The 20,197-nt window shown below is 58.4% G+C and overlaps 1 protein-coding gene across 5 annotated transcripts in view; it reads left to right on the forward strand.

Moving 5' to 3' along the window:
- Nucleotides 1-20,197, forward strand: part of DAGLA (diacylglycerol lipase alpha) — a 67,029-nt gene that overhangs the window by 43,270 nt on the left and 3,562 nt on the right. For 4 of the 5 annotated variants that reach the window (XM_016921020.4, XM_063782958.1, XM_063782957.1 and 1 more), the window contains 14 exons: nucleotides 2,399-2,486; nucleotides 4,563-4,697; nucleotides 5,341-5,418; nucleotides 7,763-7,887; nucleotides 11,295-11,448; nucleotides 12,007-12,090; nucleotides 12,185-12,262; nucleotides 12,716-12,796; nucleotides 13,604-13,746; nucleotides 14,109-14,177; nucleotides 14,557-14,629; nucleotides 15,887-16,083; nucleotides 16,885-17,014; nucleotides 17,584-17,771. In XM_016921020.4, the coding sequence (XP_016776509.1) occupies nucleotides 2,399-2,486; nucleotides 4,563-4,697; nucleotides 5,341-5,418; nucleotides 7,763-7,887; nucleotides 11,295-11,448; nucleotides 12,007-12,090; nucleotides 12,185-12,262; nucleotides 12,716-12,796; nucleotides 13,604-13,746; nucleotides 14,109-14,177; nucleotides 14,557-14,629; nucleotides 15,887-16,083; nucleotides 16,885-17,014; nucleotides 17,584-17,771 (1,623 nt within the window). The remainder of the gene's footprint in view (nucleotides 1-2,398; nucleotides 2,487-4,562; nucleotides 4,698-5,340; nucleotides 5,419-7,762; nucleotides 7,888-11,294; nucleotides 11,449-12,006; nucleotides 12,091-12,184; nucleotides 12,263-12,715; nucleotides 12,797-13,603; nucleotides 13,747-14,108; nucleotides 14,178-14,556; nucleotides 14,630-15,886; nucleotides 16,084-16,884; nucleotides 17,015-17,583; nucleotides 17,772-20,197) is intronic. The other variant, XM_063782959.1, reaches the window with a different exon arrangement.

The raw sequence follows: 20,197 nt of genomic DNA on the forward strand, positions 1-20,197 counted from the left end.
CAGGGTGGGCTTTGCTGTCTGGTGGGCAGAGGTCTCCATTCTCCAGAAGGCTACCCCAGGCCTCCCAGACTGCATGCCAACCTCGTGTGAGCTGTGGGCATTAGTCAAAGGGCTTAACTGCTCCCTGCCTCAGTTTCCTTGTCTATAAAGTGGGAATAATAACAATTCTTGTCTCATGATGTTGTTGTGAGATTTAACTGAGCTAATACCTGCAGAGTGACTAACACATTGCTCACACTGGGTAAGTGCTCGGTTAATAGTAGTTGTTGTCATCATTGTCCACTGCTGATAATAACAATGGTAGTAACAGTGAAGCCAAGCATTGCGTGTAGTAAGTTACAAGTCCACCACACAGCTGTCATCTTCCCCATAATATGGGTGGAGAAACTGAGGTACAGAGAGATGATGGGACTTGCCTGAGGTTACACAGCTAGAAAATGGTAAGGCTGGGAACTAGCCCAGGCAGTCTGGCCTTAGAGTCCTCGCTTAACTAGCTATTAAATTAGGCTAGGCTGCCTCTAGGATTCAGAGATTGGGAGAGGCAAGTCAAGGAAAGCTTCCTAGAGGGGGTGAGTTTTGCATGATGTTTTAAAGATGGGGGAAAGTGTGCCATGGCAGACAAGATGAGGGAGGGCATCCAGGTAGTGTCACAATAATTTGTTTGTTGAAAGAAAAAGAGAGGGGCTTCCAGGGTGGGTCCCAGTACCTCCTGTTAATGGGGCTTCTACAGTGCATTATGTAAGGAGCTCCCCATGCCGAGCCCTTTACGCAATTCATCCATTTAATCCCTTTGTGAACCCCGGCATGGTTGTGAGATCCATTCTACAGATGAGGAATCCAAGTCCCAGAGAGGGCAGGTCACCTGCCCTGGGTCATGCTGCTGGGGTGCAGAACTGGCACCACACCTGCAGCCCAGAGCAGCTGGCTCAAGCACCTGGGGAGCAGGCTGTCTGGACCCCCGCTGCCCGGCAGGAATTCTCACCGTCCCACCCTCCTGCGCTGCTGTGTTCGGCTCCCCGTGGACCTTCCACGTCAGCTCAGCACTGCAGCCAGAGCCACACCCGTGCCTGCTGTGGCCACGTCCCAGCCCAAAATGTCAGGTCTGGGAGCCAAGGCCCCAAAGCCCATATTCCCTCCCAGCCCAGCTGGCCACCACCACCCATCCCACAGTGCTCTGGGAACCCTGCTTGGCCAGCACACTGTCCCTTCATGCCCCGGAAGGTGGGACATTGGTTTAGGATGTACAGCTGTCCAAGTCCCTAAGAGCCAGCAGGTCCCCAGAGTAGCAATTCCCTGCACCCTTCCCTACCTGCCTCCTGTAGCCCTGGAAGACCCTGTTGCCCTCCTTCTCCTTGTGGCCATTTGCCTTATGAAGCCAGGGTTGGAGAGTGGGAAGCGGTCCTTAGACACACGGAGGAGCCAAGAGGCTCAAAAAGGGCCTGGCCTGTCACTACAGATGGATGTTAAGTGCCTTGAATGCATATGAGGGCCACCCTTGCCTTCCTCTCCTGACCACCCAGCATCAGGCTTTTAAGGGGCCGCACATGGCACAAAAGCAAGCTAGCCCCTTCTTGCTCAGTTTGGAGGTCTGCACTTTTAATGTTGGATCTGTTATCTTTATGCTCAACACACTGACTGCAGACATCCAGCCTAGGAGGAACCTCTGTGAATAACTGGCCCATTGCTCTGCCTTTGGGTACAGACTCCTGGAGACCCTGATTCTCCATCTGAGCAGCCAGACCCACTGGGGATGGGGTTGGGGGGTGAGAATAGACAAGGGCAACCATGTGGGTGAGGGGTAGAGCCCTCTCCCTACCTAGGTATCAGATCCAAGGAATTGGGAAATGCAGAGCCTTAACTCAGCCCCATAAATTTCCTGTAAGTAGAGTATGTAAGTATGTAAGTGTCTGAAATCCTTTCTGGGGAAAAGCAGGTCTTTCTGGAAGGTCTGTTCCAGGCCTTAGAATGAGACGACAGGGAGGCCCAACACCCTGCTGACCTCCCAGGGTTTGAGCCTTTGGACACCTGAGCTGCAGGGTAGCCCCCACTTAGGGCTCCCAGCTCTGAAGCCCCAGAGCCTGCCTGTGTTCAGTCTTCCAAAAGCCAAGGAGCCTCTCCACTGCTCCCCACCTCTCTCTTCCACCCACCCACCCTTGGCCAACGGCACACACCATCTTAGGCTAGCAGGAGTCTGTCAGGGAGTGCCCCTGCTGGCCAGCAGCCAGGCCACTGGCCACCAGCTCTGGCAGGGCCTGGGCCCTGTTCTCCCCCAGAACCCACTGCGGGAACCCTTTGGTAGGGTCCTGGGAACAGCCTGCCCTGTTTCCATAACGTCTGGGTCCCAGCTCTTCTGGTCCAGCCCTCTGACCTCACACATACCGCCTCTCCTGCTTTGCAGGCACCGCTTAGAGGAGGGTCAAGCCACCAGCTGGTCGCGCCGGCTCAAAGTGTTCCTCTGCTGCACGCGGACGAAGGACTCCCAGTCAGTAAGTACTGGGAGGTCGCTCCCCTCTGGCTCACATCCTGTGGTCAGGTGATTAAGGGGCTGTTGGCTCCTTTGGCAAAGCAGGATGGGGCAGGGCTGGTGGGAAGGAGCTGCGTTTCCAGCGTGAGCAAGTATGGCCTGCTCACACAGGGCCTGTTATTCACTGAGCCACTTGCTCCAGCACACAGGACCACGTCCACTTGCTTTGTCAAGGGAACAGAAAGCTGTGAAGACTGCATCAACTCCCTTGGAACTTATACTCTAGTTTAGGAGAAGAAATATGCAAAGTCAGGGTGACCTGAAGACAAAGAAAAGTAGCGTTTCACCAGCAGCAAATTAATCAAGAAGGCCTGGCAAAGCCGATAGGCGTTTAGCATGGTCCTAGATGGGGACACATAGCCTTCAGCACCTGGGAGCTCAGAGGAGTGACCAGAGGGCCGGACTTAATGCCAGGGCACTGCAGAAGGAAGACAGGGCCAGCTGGGGGCGGCCCCCAAGGGGAGGGAAGGGAGGCAGGCCCCGGGATCATCCAGGGGTGCCCCGCAGCGGGCAGGGACCTTAGAGATCATCTAGTCCCACCCCTCATTTTACAGATCAGGCAGCTGAGGCCCAGAGAGGTGGAGTGACTTGCTCAGCGTCCCACAGCTAGTTAGTAGCAGAGCCAGTGAGGTCAGGAGACCACTCCTCCCTGAGGCAGACAGCAAAGTGCCTTCCACGGAAGCCACCGGGAAGCCTCGAGTGGCTCCTGCCCACCAGCGTCCCCTGGTGAGCCGTAGAGTGAGTAATCAAGTGTAAGAAAGCCCCCGAGGTTCCCTGGTGGGCGGGGAGCACCCCCTTGGGTCTCTCTGGGGCGGTCTGAGGGGTCTGGGCTGCAAGGCAGGCCATGCAGAGGGCAGAGAGCCGGCCCCTGGCGGATGGAGGCTGGGGCTGCTGTGTGGAGGGCACGCCCGCCCCTCTGGGTGCACGGGCAGAGCTGGGGCTGTTGTCAGAGTCTGGGGAAAAGATAGCACATCACAGCAGAGCCCCACGGCAAAGGTCCTGTTAGACACTGATGGCCTCAGGGGCCAGGTCTGGTCCCAAGCATGTTTTGATCAGCGTGTGTTGTGTTGCTTACACATTTTAATTGGATGCCAGCATTTAAAAATCAGGGGTATTTCCATAAACTTCTGTATTTCTGAATCTGGTGAAGTGGGCCCTGGAGGGCCTCCGGTCAGCTGGAGCCGAGCAGTAGCTGGCTCCGTTTGGCTCCATTCTGCATTTGAATTTGCAGCCCTTGATTTATTCACTTACAAGTGCCAAACACTCAGGGGCGAGACCCAGTGAGACAGACTTCATTGCCATGTGGTTGTTCCCACCTCAGCGTCTCCTAACAGGTTAGGGAAGAGGCTCTGGGCTGCAGCGTGGGGCCAGGAAGGAAAGACTAAGAGGGCACCAGCCAGCAGGGCTCGCCTCCTGCCCTGAGGCCCAGACATGCACTGTCTTCAGGCCAAGGGCCTGGAGAGAAGCCATGGGGGACCACTGGGCCGGAGAGTACACCCCCTTCTAGGGCACATTGTGGGGGTCACTGAGCCAGCAGCCTGTGGGTAGCTGGGGGAGGGGCCCTGAGACCTGGCAGGCTCCACAGAGGCCTTACGAGGGACTTCCAAGGTCCCAGCTGGTGGGGCAGAGGCAGCCAGGAGCTTAGTTTGGTTTCTGTGCTGGAGAGAATGGCTAGAGGAGAAATGAGCCAGAGCCACCCGGCCTTGATTCTAGCGTCTGGGAAAGCAAAAAGGAGTGGCTCAAGTTGGCGCCTGCTCTTGGTAGACAGTGGGCACCATGCGAATTCCAAGGAGAGGAGAGGGCTGGGTGGCTACTGCCAGGTCTAGGAGCCCAGAGCCCTGGGCAGGGCCCTCAGGGTCACAGGGCCACATGGGGTCAGGCTCAGTGGGCGCTGTGGAGGTGCTGGGGAGAACCTGTCCAGGGGACCCCGAGCAGACACCTGCTTCTGCAGCCTCCCAGCCCTGGGGGATTTACTCCTGGCCTCTCGTCCTCTCTCCTGCTCCCCTGTCACTGCCTCCTGCCTTCCTGGACCTCGTAGGATGCCTACTCAGAAATCGCCTACCTCTTTGCGGAGTTCTTCCGGGACCTTGACATTGTGCCATCCGACATCATTGCTGGCCTGGTGCTGCTCCGGCAGCGGCAGCGGGCCAAGCGCAACGCCGTGCTGGACGAGGTGAGCACCACCAGCCCCTTCTCCAGGTCACCTCTCCACACCACCCTCCTTTCAGGCCCCTTCCCTGTGGCCCCTGCAGCGGAGGGCTCGGCTCCCACGCAGCTCCCCAGTGACCACGCACTCTCTTGGACCCTGGAGGTCACCTTTACCTCTGACTCCCCCTGCCTTCCTGAGCTTGTCCTTCGGCCAGGCTTTCCGTGACTACTACTCTAGGGACTTTCTGGGTCATGCATGGCTGCCTCTGGGGCTGGCCCTCAAAGGACTTCTAACCACAGGCTTAGTGGACGTGGTGAGCTCCCGAGTTGGTCTTCTGCGTGGCCGCTCCGCCCACCCCACATCCCCACCAGCACACCAACCCCAGTTAGGGTTTCTCAGTGTCTCATACAAAATACCTTTCGCCTGCTGTGGGCCAGGAATGTCCTCAGGGGCTTGATGTTTTGGGTAGAAGGGGAGCATCTGGAAATATGGGGAAACCTCAGATTTTGGAAAAGTGACTGAATCTTGGAAGAACTAGAAGCTGCATGCTCGTTTGGGCTTCTCGGCCTTTGGGAAGCAGGCGGACGCCAGGGCCTGGGCCCCCTTTCCCAGCCATGCAGCCGGGCCTGGGCCAGTGATTGTCCCTCTTCACCTGCCCGTCTTACAGGCAAACAATGACATCTTGGCCTTCCTGTCTGGGATGCCGGTGACCAGAAACACCAAGTACCTCGACCTCAAGAATTCGGTGAGTCAGACATCAACTCTCACCCCACCCCGTCCCCATCCCTCCCACTCTGCCACAATGACCTAAGCAAACTCCTCCCAGCTGCCCTTGCAGTGCCAGCCACATTGCCCCTGCCCGGTCTCCCCCCGGCTCTCCAGAGAGCCTCTCTGCTCAGATCATGCCCCTCACGAGAACCACCCACTTCACACCGGTTCGACAGACAAATCCCCTGAATTCCTTTACCAAGTTCAGAAGTGTCTGGTCCTGGTCTCTTGAGATGACAGAGCGCTTCACCAGGGTGAGCTGCTAGCATTTTTGCTGCTGCTGCTGCTGTTAATGAAACGCAATGGGCGTAGTACTTGGTTTCCAAGCTTTTTTAGTAGTGGAACCTTTTCTCAATCGCCTTTCGTAGAAATCCAGTGTGTAATAGGGAAAGGTGGTGCCAGTACCATGGTGGGAGAACCCCAGCCCAGGGCCCAGGACAGCCCAGGGCCCAGCACAGCCCAGGGCCCAGCACACAGCCCAGGGCCCAGTACAGCCCAGGGCCCAGTACAGCCCAGGCTGAAACCACAGCTGGCAGCCGGGAGAAACAGGCCCTGCCTCAGGAAGCAAATGGCTGGAGCGTGCATCTGCTCTGATGCCTGTCGCTGCGACCTCCAGCAGGCCCCTCATCCCCTCTGAGCTGGATCCTGAATCTGTGAAATGACACTAGGCACACCTTCTACCAGAGCTGTGCTGAGAGGACACGAGCCATTCCCATCACAGTGCCAGGAAGCCTCGGTGCCAGCCAGGATGCTGATGGAAAGGATTCTGTCTCTTAGAAATCTCAGTCCTTTAGGCCACGTGTGCTGCCTTGTGCCTGCAATCCCAGCACTTTGGGAGGCCGAGGTGGGAGGATTGCTTGAGGCCAGGAGTTTGAGACCAGCCTGGGCAACATAGTGAGACCCTGTCTCTACAAAAAAAAAAAAAAAAAATAGCCAAGCATGGTGGCACATGCCTGTGACCCCAGCTACTTGGGAGGCTGAGGTAGGAGGATTGCTTGAGCCCAGGAGATCAGGGCTGCAGTGAGCTATGATTGCCACTGCACTCCAGCTGCACTGTCCCTTAAAAAGAAGAAAAAAAAAAACCAACACTCAGTCCTCTAGAAAAGCCTCAGTCCTCCCTGCCTGTCCCTACTCCCCACTAAAGCAGGCATTTGTATCCTCTCTAAAAATAGCCACATCCATAGTAAGTGCCCCAAACCAGCCCATTTCTGCTTGCCAGGCTCTGCCCTGGCTGTTCTCACCACCTTCTCCCTCCCACTCCTCACAGGGAGCGGGGAGGGCAGGCAGCTGTGACTCCCATCAAGTGACTCCCATCGAGGTGCCAGGGTCACACCTGCCACCTGGCAGAGGCTGCCAGGGCCCACCCCACCCCCAGGGCTGCAGGGAGCTTCTGACAGGGAGAGGATAATTACCTCTCCACTCTCGTTCCTGAAGAGCAGCTGAGCTGGCCAGGGATGTTTCCACCCCTCCGGGCCCTGATCAAGGTGCCACCTATTTCACTTCACAAGGTGACTAACCACCCTCCTTAACTTTTACAAGGTGACTAATTCCCTCTCCCGGTGCCTGGGGCACTCGGGAAAGACTGGAAGCTGGCAGACACTTTGCTGGGGCACCCCTGCCTCTTCCTCCCTCCACCCCAGCAGCCAATAACCTCCTCAGCATCAACAGTGGCCGCTGGGCCTCAGACACACTGGCTTTCAAACTGGTGCCTTTCTCCCAAGAGATCCCAGTCTCCCACCAACGCGGCCCCTGCCCGGAGCCCTGGGAGCCTGCAGCTGGCTGAGTCAAGTTGAAGGCTCCCAATATTTGCAGTCAAAGAACCCAAGGGCCAGAGATTTGGTGATTGGTCTCCTGGCCTAGCGTGGCTGCCCTGTTGCCCAAGGCCCACACACCCCGCCCAGCTGGAGGGCTGGGGCCTCTCAGGGCTACATTTTCCCAGCATCAAGGGCCCTTCTCAGGGCTGATTGCTGAGGTGGGGGGATTACTACTCACGTCCCTCAACTCTTCCCTTCTCTGGGAAACAGGCAAGGAAATGGACCAAGTGATTTTCTGTCCCCAAATCATTAATTCTGAGACTGGAGCAACAGGACAGGTCTCTGAGGATTCGTGTCCTGGTTGCATGGAGATAATTAGGGAAATGCAATTATCACCTGGAGGAGTGTCCTTCCTCCAAGGCCTGGGCCCCACACCTCAACAGGGGACCAGCAACCCCTCCCTGCCAGGGGTTGGGTCCGCAGGCTCCCACCCTGGGGAACTGCTGGGCCCTGAGGCTGTAGGCAGGAAGGGCAGGAGGTGACCACCCTCTGCCTCCTCTCTTCTAGCAAGAGATGCTCCGCTACAAAGAGGTCTGCTACTACATGCTCTTTGCCCTGGCTGCCTACGGGTGGCCCATGTACCTGATGCGGAAGCCCGCCTGCGGCCTCTGCCAACTGGCTCGGTCCTGCTCGTGAGTACCCCTGTCCCATCCCCCAGCGATTGCACCTCTCCTCCCGGGTGGTGTGTGAGGAAGGGCTATCGGGCTGCGCCTACTGCTTTGCCCTGAATGGCTTCTTTTCTACACCTTCTCTGGGCCTCAACCTTTCTAGTTCTGTGTTATCCCTGAGCAGTGAAGTTGTAGGCTTCGGAGTCACACAGTTATGGGTTCGAATCCAGATGTTGTCACTTGCAGCCTGGGGCAAGTGGGTCCACCTCTCTGAGCCTCGGTTTCTTTATCTGCGAAGTGGAGATGTTGATACATACCTCGTGGAATTTTTTGGAGAGGGCTAGATGAGATATTGCATAACACCCACACTGCTGCCTCCCCTCCCCTTCTGGCGTTCTCTCTCTGCCCCCTCAGCCATTCCCTTCTGCCCACATCTTCCCTTCTCTCAGCTCCCCTCATGTGCTCTGCCTTTCTAGAAGAAAGGACTTTCCTAGTAGGGAGGCCCAATCCATAGAGGTCTTTGAAAAGGCACCAAGAAGGCCTGTTAGTTAAGGCTCCAACCTTCTTCGTAGGATCTAGGAAAGGCCTTAGCCCCAGACCTGGCCTGCAGCCTAGCTCTGCTCTCAGCCCACCTCTTGGGGGCTGGGTGGACTCTGCTCTCCTAAGTGGGCCAGAGAAGGGCGCCTGCTCCAGGAGGAACCCCTCCCTGTCCTGGGTGTCTCCGCCCTCAGCTCATGCCAGGCAGAAGGAGGACAGTTCCCTGGGCTCCCGTTCTGGAAAGGCTGGCATGCTGGGCAGCAGCTTCTTTCCTTGACACCCCTGCCCTTGGGACCCACAGCAGCCACACCCACTCTGCAGCGCCCTCCCTGTCCTCAGAAAGCTGGGTGGCTCTCGGGACCTTATTCTCACCATCCCTCCAGCGACTGATCAGAGAAGACTAGAGCACCTCATGCCCTCTTCCCATCTTTGTCAGCTGCATGTGCCTGGCATTCTTGCCTGCATCCCTGGGAGTCCCAGCCGTGGCAGAGAACTCTTCAAAATGAGCACCAGGCTCCATTACTCACTGGTGGTGTGGGGACAGCTCTTAGAGCCTTTGTTTCCTAAACTGTAACAGGTGGTATCTGTCCTGCCTGCCCATAGGGTGTTTCAGAACCCAGGGTGTCACTGGCAGGCAGGGCTCTCTGGTGCTCTGCAGACAGGAGGGGTGCTGGCATTTGCATTAGGTGCCTTAGTGTTGCAGAGAGAGCAGAGTCCCTAGACCTCATGAGGGCCCAGCCAGGCCCCTGCCTGGAAGAACCAGGTGCCTGTGGGGCAGAGAGAGGCAGGCCTGCAGCCCAGGGTGTTGGGAGGAGGCCAGAGTCCAGTGCCCCAGCCTGTCCATAACAGCCTGGCCAGAGGGAGAAGGGCTGCCCATCTGCCTCGGGCCCAGGCCTCTCCCCCGGCAGCAGTTCTCAGCCCATGCAGAGCACAGCGAGCCAGGCCTGCTTCTGGCTTGGCCCTAGCCCTGCCCTGGATGAGCCCCAGGGCCCTCCCATCCGGGGTGCTGGCCCTGCTCCCCTGACTGGTCCTCCTGGCCCACAGATCACTGACTCAGAGGCAGCCCTGTCACCGGAGAAGCGAGGAGCCACTCGTTATTAAGAACCTATTATAGGCCAGACCATTTCTACATCTTGGACCCTTGATCTCACACCAGCCTTGTGAAGTAGCTGTCACCACCTGCTCTTACAGAAGAGGAAACTGAGGCTTAGAATGGCTGAGTGACCTCCAGGCCCTTGCGGTCAGGAAGTGATACAGCAAGGGTTCAAACTCAAGCCTCCAGTCTCCAAAGGCCACACTGTTACAGCCTCATGCTCAGCTGAGGTTGGAGAGGGAACAGCTGCCGAGCACAGGAGCTCAGCCCCTAGACCCTGGCCCATCACCACTTGACCTGCAGTGTGGGGGACCATGCTCTCCCATTGTACATCGGCTTTGTCCCCCCAGCAAGCACTGTGGCTTTCTCAGCAAAGTCTCTCCCCATTGGAAAGTGTGTAATAGTCACTCAGGTGATGCTCTGAGTGAAGACAAACCTCCTAGCATCACCAGAATCCAAGCTTCTTAATAAAATCTCAGCTGTCATCCCGTGACAGCTGGCAGGCCCAGTCACGTGGGCTCCAGCGTCTGGTACCTTAGCAGTTGGATGCTGGCTCCCTCTGGTGGCCTGAGGTGCAGCTGCACCTAGCTGGGTGCCCAGCTCCCAGGCTGCCTCATTCATTTCTGTGGGGAGGCTACTGTGTACCTGGCCCTGTTTGGGTGCTGGGGATACAGCTGTGGACCTCTCTGTGGTGCTCACTGCCCAGCGAGGAGGCGGACAGCGCATAGACAAGGCAAATAGGGCACATGGTGGAGCGGATGGGCACTTTGGACCCACATAAAGCCAGGTGCCTGGGATGGGGAGTGCTGGGGGCCTGGGGAGCCCTGGCTGTTAGATGAGGTGGCAAGAGAGACCTCACTGTGACAGGACGTTTGAACAGAGGCCCAGAGGAGCAAGGGCCAGGCCACGCTGTCTCAGGTGCTGCTGAACACGCTGGCAGCAGGTCAGAGAGACCAGAGCCAGGTGGGGTAGACAGGGCGTTGCTGTAGGGTCTTAAAAAGAAAATGATGTGGCTCAACTTATCTTAAAAGGGCCACTCTGTTGCTGAGCTGAGAGCGTAGGGGCAAGTGCAAGGAGGCCAGTCGAGGCCACCATGACAGTCCCAGGCAGAGCTGCCAGGGCAGGGGTAGGGGAGGTGAGGGAGCGCCTGGAGTCCAGCTCTGAGTCTGAAGGGAAGCCGAGCACGTGTACTGACCGAGTGGCATGGCCGTGGGGATGAGGGCTGAGGAGCCACAGACAGTTGCAAGCCAGAGGCCAAGCCACCGAGGGGCCTTGGGAAGACCTCAGGAGGGTTGGGGTACACAAGCAGGGAAGGGGTTTGAGAGCTGGCACGGTGTCAGGTGTCCGAGAGAGGTGCTGGCTAGGCCATTGGATGGAAGCATCTGGGTGTTGGGGCAGGCCTGGGGTGGATTCCTGAGCATGCATTTGGTGTCTAAAACACAAGACTGCATGAGTGCATGGAGGAGCCAGTGCCCCCAGAGGGACCCCAGGGCTTCAGTGTTGGGTGCATCGCTGAGTAGGCCCTGCCCGGAGGGGAGATCCCAGAGAGGAGGGGGCCCCAGCCAGGTGGGGAGAGGGAAGGGCCCACAGGGTCAGGTGCTGCCAAGAGCTCAGTTAAGAGGAAGGCTAAGAGTGGCCAGTGGATTTGGTGATGTGGGGGTCACTAGGACTTAGCAAGGGCAATTTGGTAGAGGCAGTGGGGCTGAATGCCCAACTGGAACTGGTTCCAGGGACAGTGGCAGGAGACATTTGTTCCCTCGGGGACTCCCTGGCCCTGAACTCTCTTGTCACCCCACCCTAGGTGTTGCCTGTGTCCTGCGAGGCCGCGGTTCGCCCCTGGAGTCACCATCGAGGAAGACAACTGCTGTGGCTGTAATGCCATTGCCATCCGGCGCCACTTCCTGGACGAGAACATGACTGCGGTGGACATCGTCTATACCTCCTGCCATGATGCGGTGAGGCCGGGCAGGGCTGGGGCCTGGTGTCAGGAGCAGGCAGCTGAGGGCCTAGGGTGCCGAGGCTATCCTTCCAGGCCGGCAGGAGCCCTTGCTTGGCTGGTGCTGGCTGGCTGCAGCTTCCAGGCATCCCTAGCTGGGCAGACCAGAGGTGGCCCCCTTCTCTTCCCCAGACCCTGGCTTGCCTGTACCACCTCTGGGGCTGGGAAAGCAGACATCAACCCCACACCCAGTGTTTGGGTTGCCGAGCCCTAGCCCTTTGGGGAAAGGAATTGAGGGCAGAAGCAGGGAGGGGCAGCCATCACCTGGACTCAGGGGCAAGTGGTGGCACTCAGGGCTGCCAGAGCCAGCAAGGAGCGGGGAGGGCAGGGCAGGCCTGTGGCTGGGATCGGGAGGAGATCCCCAGTGACCCTGGGAGCCCGTCAGCCTTTCTGGCGGCAGAGGCCCTGTGGCTGGTGGAGCCAGAGTTCCTGGCCAGGAAGGAGACCTGCCTAGGTCACTTTCCCTGAGTGTGGCCCCACCAGGGCCGCTCAGGCTCACGAGCTGCCCGCCTCCTAGGTCTATGAAACGCCCTTCTACGTGGCGGTGGACCATGACAAGAAGAAAGTGGTGATCAGTATCCGGGGGACCCTGTCCCCCAAGGTACGCTGCCCATGGCTCCCAGCCCCCGGGGGTGCCTGCCTCCCTCTTCCTGTCCACTTTAGCCCACCCCTCACCTGTCTCCTCTCTCCCCAAGGATGCCCTGACTGACCTGACGGGTGATGCTGAGCGCCTCCCCGTTGAGGGGCACCACGGCACCTGGCTGGGCCACAAGGTAACCCATGTCATGGACCCCAGGGCCCCTGGGCTTCTTTCCTGCCCTGCCAGTGTGCAGAGGCGTGTATGGTTGGGGGTTCCTCCCTGCTTGCTGGGCTCACTGGAAGAGATTGGTCAGAGAGGCATGAATTAGTCTGGAAGGCCCATTGCGGCCCACTGCTGCGACCCCACTGCCCTGCACAGCCCAGAGCCTGACCATGGAAGAACCTGAGAGGCAGCTGCGGAGAGATCATACCAGCTTCATTAGCCACACTGCCCCTCTGAGCCTCAGTTCCCACCTGTGAAATGGAAGTGACAGGATCAGCGTGTCTGCCATCCCCCACAGCTGGGTTGTCACGAGGCCCAAAGGGAAAAATGGATGAGGCAGGGTTCCTGAGCTGCAGGTCACTGCGGGTTTGCTGGTCACTGGGAGGCCTCCCACCAACACCTGCTTCTGTTCCTGCCCACCCAGGGAATGGTCCTCTCAGCTGAGTACATCAAGAAGAAACTGGAGCAGGAGATGGTCCTGTCCCAGGCCTTTGGGCGAGACCTGGTGAGGCATTTTCCATGGCACCAAGCCTTTTCACACCTGGGTCCCCCTCCTCCAACGCAGCACAGAGAGGAGAGGATGGATGGGTGATGGAGCCTCACACCTCCCACACAAGCCAGGCTCCTAACCCCTCCTCTTTTGTGCCAGGTCCTGTGGGCATCCTTCTCCGCCCCACCTACAGTCATTGGGCACCTGATTCATGCCAGACACTAGAGGCACAAAGATGATTCAGGGCAGACGGCTTTTAAGCCTCATAGCTGCAGAACCGTTTGTCAGAAGGAAACATGGAGAGGCTCAAGATACAGAGCAGAGAGAAGGGGTGCTGCTCTACCTAGGGGGGAACTGAGTCCTGCCCACTGGCCATGGTCTGTGCAGGTAGCTCCTGAGGTGCCACCAGCTGCCCTTTCCAAAGCAAAGCAGGCTCTGGCCTCAGGAGACTTCAGTCTAGTAGTGAGGGTAGAGAGATGGGGTCAGGTAACCACATGTTTATAGTGATAAAAAGCTCCATCCCAGGTACAGATGCAATGAGTAGAGGGAGTGAGCCACTCCTGGAAAATCAGAAGGGCTTCCCCAAGGACATAACCTCTGAGCAAGGTTTGGAAGCGTAAATAAGAGTTTATTAGAACAGTCTGCCTAAGCAGTCGCTCTGTGGGGCCCTAGCTTGGTTCTCTGTGCCCCAGCATTCACACAGCACAGACAAGATCCCAGGACTCTGGGAAGATGGGAAGACCCTCTGCCTCCCTTGGGTCGGCTAAGACAGTCACTTGGCAGGCATTGGGGCAGGGCTCTCAGGCTTCTCTCGGTCTCCAGGGCCGCGGAACCAAACACTACGGCCTGATTGTGGTGGGCCACTCCCTGGGCGCGGGCACTGCTGCCATCCTCTCCTTCCTTCTGCGCCCACAGTATCCGACCCTCAAGTGCTTTGCCTACTCCCCGCCAGGGGGCCTGCTGAGGTGAGCCATCTGGGGCCTCAGAGTTGGCTGGGGCAGTTGGGACCAGTGGAGGCTGAGGGTTGGCTGGTGCTAGGGGCTGGACTGGGAGTCTGACTTCTGGTCACATGGAGGTCTGGCAGTGGCCTGGAGGGTGGAGGGTGGGGGCTCTGAAATGCCATGCGCCCCCCAGGATCTACCTAGCAAGGCCTTACCAGTGGGAAAGACAGAGCAGGGAGCAGGCAACCCAGCCTGCCACCAGCCAGCTCCCCGGGAGGCATCCCAGGAGTGCAGGAGCAGGGCTTGCTTGTGGCTGGGCCCCCCGATTCCGGAACACCACCACCCCGCCCCCTTGGCCTTAGCTTCTGCTTCGGCTTCCCTTGCAGTGAGGATGCGATGGAGTATTCCAAGGAGTTCGTGACTGCTGTGGTTCTTGGCAAAGACCTCGTCCCCAGGTGAGTCCTTGGCCCCGCTCCATGGTCCCTTGCCAGGCTGTTCCTCCCTCCTCCAGGCCTCTCCCCACCCCCAGCCCCCGCATCTCTCTCACTCCGATTCCTGTCTCTCAAGGGACCCCACGCCCCTCCCCACCCTTAGTTGCCCAGTGGTGAGAAGCCCAGGTGAACGCACGTGCTGGCGCCCGCCCTGCCTGTCCTCTCACTCCTCGCCTCTGCTCTGGGGAGCTGCTCTGTGGACACCTCTCCACCCCGTGACCCTGGCTGACGTGTCTTCTTGTTCCAGGGGCTAGGCGTGTGCCTGCCCCTCCGCCCCTAGCCCCATACCTCTCATAGCCGCTGACCAGGCCTGGCTGACGGCCCTGTCTCGTTCCCTCCCCAGGATTGGCCTCTCCCAGCTGGAAGGCTTCCGCAGACAGCTCCTGGATGTCCTGCAGCGAAGCACCAAGCCCAAAGTGAGCCCCCACCTGGGCACCCTGCCTCTGTGCAGCCTCATCTGTCCCTGCCCTTGACCCCCACCGGTTTCTTGGGACAAAGCACAAGAGGCCCTGCCATGGAAGGCCAGGGCAGGGTGTGGCTGGTGTTGTGGGAACTTCAGGAAGTCAGACCTTCAGCATCCCCAAGCTCAACCCATCCATCCCCTGTCATTGTGCAGATGGGGAAACTGAGACCCAGAGTGGGAGGGACTTGCATTTGCTCACATAAAAAGTTAGAACAGAATCAGGACAGGAACCGAGAGGCTCCCATCACACAGAGCTGGGAGCTGCCCACAGTCAGGAGAAAGCGATCTGGAGACTTTGAGCGGTGAGGAAAGGCCTCTGCCGAAGCCTCTGAGATTCCCTAGGCTCAGGGAGGGCTGGGAATGACCTGTGGAGAGGATTTGGGTACAGTTTGTTCTGATTTTCTGCTGTGACCAAGAGGAGAGGGTCAGCCCTTCCTAATCCGCATCAGGTCTCTGGAGGACACTGGCAGACAGGTTGGCCAGGTGGGGGTGGGGACATGGTGGCCAGGCACACTGAGGCAGGCCAGCGCAGGAGGAGAGGGTCCTCTGTGTGGTCACCCCTCCTCGCCCCCTGCCCCCTGCCCCCTGCCCCGGGCGGGCCCTCAGCCCATTCACCATCTCAGCCCCGTCTGGACCGTTCCCAGCTTTGGTGCCCTAGACCCTGTGGCAGGCAGGGCCCTGGGCCAGGTACTAGGTGCCAGGCGGTGAGCAGGGCAGCAAAGCTTTGTGGGACTTTGCCTGCCTGGAGGAGCCTGGTTCTGGGGAGGTGGAACTGCTCCCACCAGATTAGTCCTGGGCTTTTGTCAGGCCAGGCCTGGCAGGTCCAGCTGGACTCAACTCCAGGGTGTGTTTGGCCTCGGACTTGTGGAGTGATCCAGAATAAGTCCCTTCCCCTCACTAGGCCTGTCTCCCCATCTACTAGATAAGGGGTTGGCTGGGCTTCCAGCCCCTTGCCAGCCCTGAAATTCAACAATTCCATGTCATCTGTCCTTGGCACCTTATTGGCCGTCTGGCCACCGTGCACCTCAGCCACTGCCTCTTCAGGTGGGCACCGACCTTTAATGCTCTGGCCACTGCCCTTCCCCTGCCCCTTTGCCATCTTACTGCCCACCTCTCACCTGCTGAGCCCCCCTTCTCGGTCCCCCTGCCCCTGCCCCCCAGCCAGTGCCACTTAGCTCTGTCCCCATCTCTCCCACTCCACCCCGCGCAGTGGCGGATCATCGTGGGGGCCACCAAATGCATCCCCAAGTCGGAGCTGCCTGAGGAGGTAGAGGTGACCACCCTGGCCAGCACGCGGCTCTGGACCCACCCCAGCGACCTAACTATAGCCCTCTCAGCCAGCACTCCACTCTACCCGCCCGGCCGCATCATCCACGTGGTCCACAACCACCCTGCAGAGCAGTGCTGGTAGGTTCTGCCAGGGTCTGCTGCTGCAGGGGGTAGTGGCCAGGGCAGGGGCAGTGGAGAGCAGGGCCGGCCTTGGCTCAATCACCGCTCGGGGCTGGGGGTGGAGGCTGGGAGAAGATGGCCCAGGGCCTCCATGGACGGGTTTCCCCAGCATTGGGCTCTGGAAATGGAACAAAAGGCCAGCCCTGAGCAGGACTCCAGGCGTCTCTCTCCATAGTCTGGCTTTGCCTCCAGTGTCAGCCCTTCCCTGGTGTCCCCCAGGGCAGCTCTCCCAACTCGTGGTCCATTTAAAAGTAGGTGCCCTGGAGGGCTCACCCCTCAGGCCCTGGCCAGCTCACACCTCAGTTGTCACTTGGTTTCACCAAGGGAATTCCTCGAAGACAGCTGTGAGCAAGGTGGGGGCTGCGCCAGGAGAGAGAATAGGAGCAGGCAAGTGGGTAGATCTTTCCCACTGTGCTCCTTCAGACGGCTGGGCCCTGGCTCCTCCCTCCAGGGTCGGCTTCCTCCCCTGACACAGCTGGTGAGCTGGGCCGTGCAGCAGGTGGAGCAGGTGTGGCCCAGGCCAAAAGCAGGTCGAAGGCTGTGGAGGGACCATGGCTGAGGCTCGAGGTCAGCCTTTCCCAGGCTGAGGGCAGGGCAGGAGCCAGTCCAGGGAACAGAGCCCTGCTGCCAGGCAGGCCAGGGGCCTCCAAACCATGCCAGCTCTGCTGAGCAGGGCAGAGAACAGAGCCAGGAGGCCCTGGCACCGAGGGCCAGGCCACCACCCCACCCTTAACTCCCCTCTGTCCATGTCCCTCTCAGCTGCTGTGAGCAGGAGGAGCCCACGTACTTTGCCATCTGGGGAGACAACAAGGCCTTCAATGAGGTGATCATCTCGCCAGCCATGCTGCATGAGCACCTGCCCTATGTGGTCATGGAGGGGCTCAACAAGGTGAGGCAGCTCCCGGCAGGGTATCACCAGGGAATAAGGCACTGTCACCCCATCAGAACCCCGTAAGCACCATCAGATCACTGCCCGATTTTACAGACAAGGGTGCTGGGGCTCAGAGAAGTAGGTAGCTGGGCCAGAAAGCCCCACTCAAATACTTCAACCTCACACCCCTGGCTCTGTCCACATCACCACATTGCCCCATGGTGGGGAGGAGATAAGGAGACTCCCAGGGGCCTGTCCCTGAGGCAGGCTCAGCTCAGAGGCCCGGAAGGCCACCTGGCCCTTAACAGATGAATGGGCAAGCAGCGACAGCCACAGCCATCCCCTGGCTGTGGAAAGGCTGAAGGCCGGCAGGGCAGGAGCACTCGCCGGGCTGTGGGGCGAGTCGTGACCAGATGGGCAAGTCTCAGGCCTTGGGGAGTGGTGACCTCAGGAGGAGGAGAGTGGGACCCAAGTGACTCCATGAGGCTTTGCTTGGCCTGAGAGGCCTGGGCCCTGGCTCCACATCGGCCCCACGATGGGGCCTGATGTCCCTCCACCCCCCCCAGCCTCCTCTGTCCTGTCCTCAGGTGCTGGAGAACTACAACAAGGGGAAGACCGCTTTGCTCTCTGCAGCCAAGGTCATGGTGAGCCCTACCGAGGTGGACCTGACTCCTGAGCTCATCTTCCAGCAGCAGCCACTCCCCACGGGGCCGCCCATGCCCACTGGCCTTGCCCTGGAGCTGCCGACTGCAGACCACCGCAACAGCAGCGTCAGGTGAGCCTTGGCCACTCCCAGCCCCACCCCAGGGTGAGTGTGGTTCAGAGCACATAGACTTGTGTGCACATGCATTTTGTGCATGCACTGGGCTCAGCTCTGCACACGTGCACAGAAGGGGTCAAACTCACCCTCTGTGCTCTAGGGCTCTCTTGCTGTGCTCCAGCTGTCCCACAGCCTGCTGTCCCTGAATCCTACATGAGCCAGGGGAGGCACACAGACCCACAAACCCTGGGCCACAAAAGCACAGATTCACTCTTTTTTTTTTTTTTTTTTTTTTTTTGAGATGAAGTCTCGCTCTTTTCCCCCAGGCCGGAGTGCAATGGCGTGACCTTGGCTCACTGCAACCTCCACCTCCCAGGTTCAAGCGATTATCCTGCCTCAGCCTCCCAAGTAGCTGGGATTACAGGCGCCTGCCACCGTGCCCAGCTAATTTTTGTATTTTTAGTAGAGATGGGATTTCACCATGTTGGCCAGGCTGGTCTTGAACTCCTGACCTCAGGTGATCTGCCCGCCTCAGCCTCCCAAAGTGCTGGGATTATAGGGGTGAACCACCATGGCTGGCCTGCACAGATTCACTCTTACACACTTAGACCCAAACAGATGGACACCCATTTACTTACATATTTGTATTGAAGCTTACACACATACATGTGCACACAATTATTAGTTATAAGTACACAGGTCACCCCCTACAGACATGCACGTGTACAAGACACACACCAAGACAAAGGTGGAGACACATATACAAGGACACATGTGGACAGGCAGCTGCTCATGGAAATGCATGAATACACCTGTGCACAGACCCAGACACACAAGCCAGCTGACATACACAGACATCTGGTCTACACACTCATACACATGAACAGAGGCGTGCACACATGCTCACAGGGGCACGCACATGGGGGCCACAGTGCCCTTGCTATTCACACACTCTTTGAGGGGTGCGAGGCTCTTAAGTGGTAGTCCTTCCAGGGGAGGATTGTCCTGCCTTTCTAGGACCTTCCCACACAGGCCCTGTGTGCTTGGTCACAGATCTGGTCAAGAGGCTGCTTCCTGGCCCTTGGTAGGGACACCTGGACGTCTCTCCCTGCCATTTGTGCATTTCCTGTGGCAGCTGCACAACCAGATGAAGAAGCCAGTGTCCATTTCCGGCTGCGGTGACTGCTGCAAGCCACCCACTCCCTGCCCTGTCACTCATTCCCTGCAGGCTGGTCTGCGGAGCCAGGGGCACTAGGCTCCCCACCCAGCAGAGGGCTGCGGCCCATGGGAGACAGGAGGAGACCCGGATGAGGAAGGAAGTGATGAGATCCCTGGGAGTGGCACCCAGGGTTGCTGGCTCTGAGATTGGGGTGGAACCAGTTGGGCAGCTATGTGCAGGGCTCTCTCCCTTCCCTGTCTCCCTGCTGCCCTCTGTCCCTCCCTCCCTCCCTCCCTTCCTCCTTCCCTCCCTCTGTCTCTCTCATTCCACTGTGGCCTCATGAGTGACCTGGGGCAGGCTCATGAGTGATCTGGGGCAGCCAGTCTCTCAGAGCCTCATTCTCACATTGGTACAATGACAGGGGTTCTGGTGCAGAGAACCCCAGCAGCACTCCTGAAGTCCTAGTGCTGCCAGCAGGGCCTTAGCCCCTCAGGGACCCCGCGGCTCAACCCAGCATCAACTCTTTTGTCTTCTATCTTGGGTTCTTGTGAGTTGTTTTTAAAAAATAATCATTCCTGGCTGGGCGCGGTGGCTCACACCTGTAATCCCAGCACTTTGGGAGGCCAAGGTGGGTGGATCGCCTGAGGTCAGGAGTTTGAGACCAGCCTGACCAATATGGTGAAACCCCTGTCTCTACTAAAAGTATAAAAATTAGCCGGACGTGGTGGCGCATGCCTGTGATCCCAACGTGGTGGCGCATGCCTGTGATCCCATCTACTCAGGAGGCTGAGACAGGAGAATCACTTGAACCTGCCTGGGAGGCAGAGGTTGCAGTGAGCCGAGATCGCACCATTGCACTCCAGCCTGAGGGACAGCAAGACTCCATCTCAAAAATAAAAATAAAAAAAAAATAAGCAGAGGCTGGGTGCGGTGGCTCACACCTGTAATCCCAGCACTTTGGGAGGCCGAGGCAGGCGGATCACCAGGTCAGGAGATTGAGACCATCCTGGCTAACATGGTGAAACCCCATCTCTACTAAAAAATACAAAAAATTAGCCAGGCATGGTGGCGGGCACCTGTAGTCCCAGCTACTCGGGAGGCTGAGGCAGGAGAATGGCGTGAACCCAGGGCGGAGCTTGCAGTGAGCCAAGATCGTGCCACTGCACTCCAGCCTGGGCGACAGAGCGAGACTCCGTCTCAAAAAAAAAAAAAAAAAAAAAGAAAAGAAGCATTCCCTGCTGCAAACCATCAACAACTGCTAAATGAACTGTACCCTTTATTC

Source organism: Pan troglodytes, chromosome 9 (assembly GCF_028858775.2).
Source record: "Pan troglodytes isolate AG18354 chromosome 9, NHGRI_mPanTro3-v2.0_pri, whole genome shotgun sequence".
Classification (NCBI taxonomy): Eukaryota; Metazoa; Chordata; class Mammalia; order Primates; family Hominidae; genus Pan; species Pan troglodytes.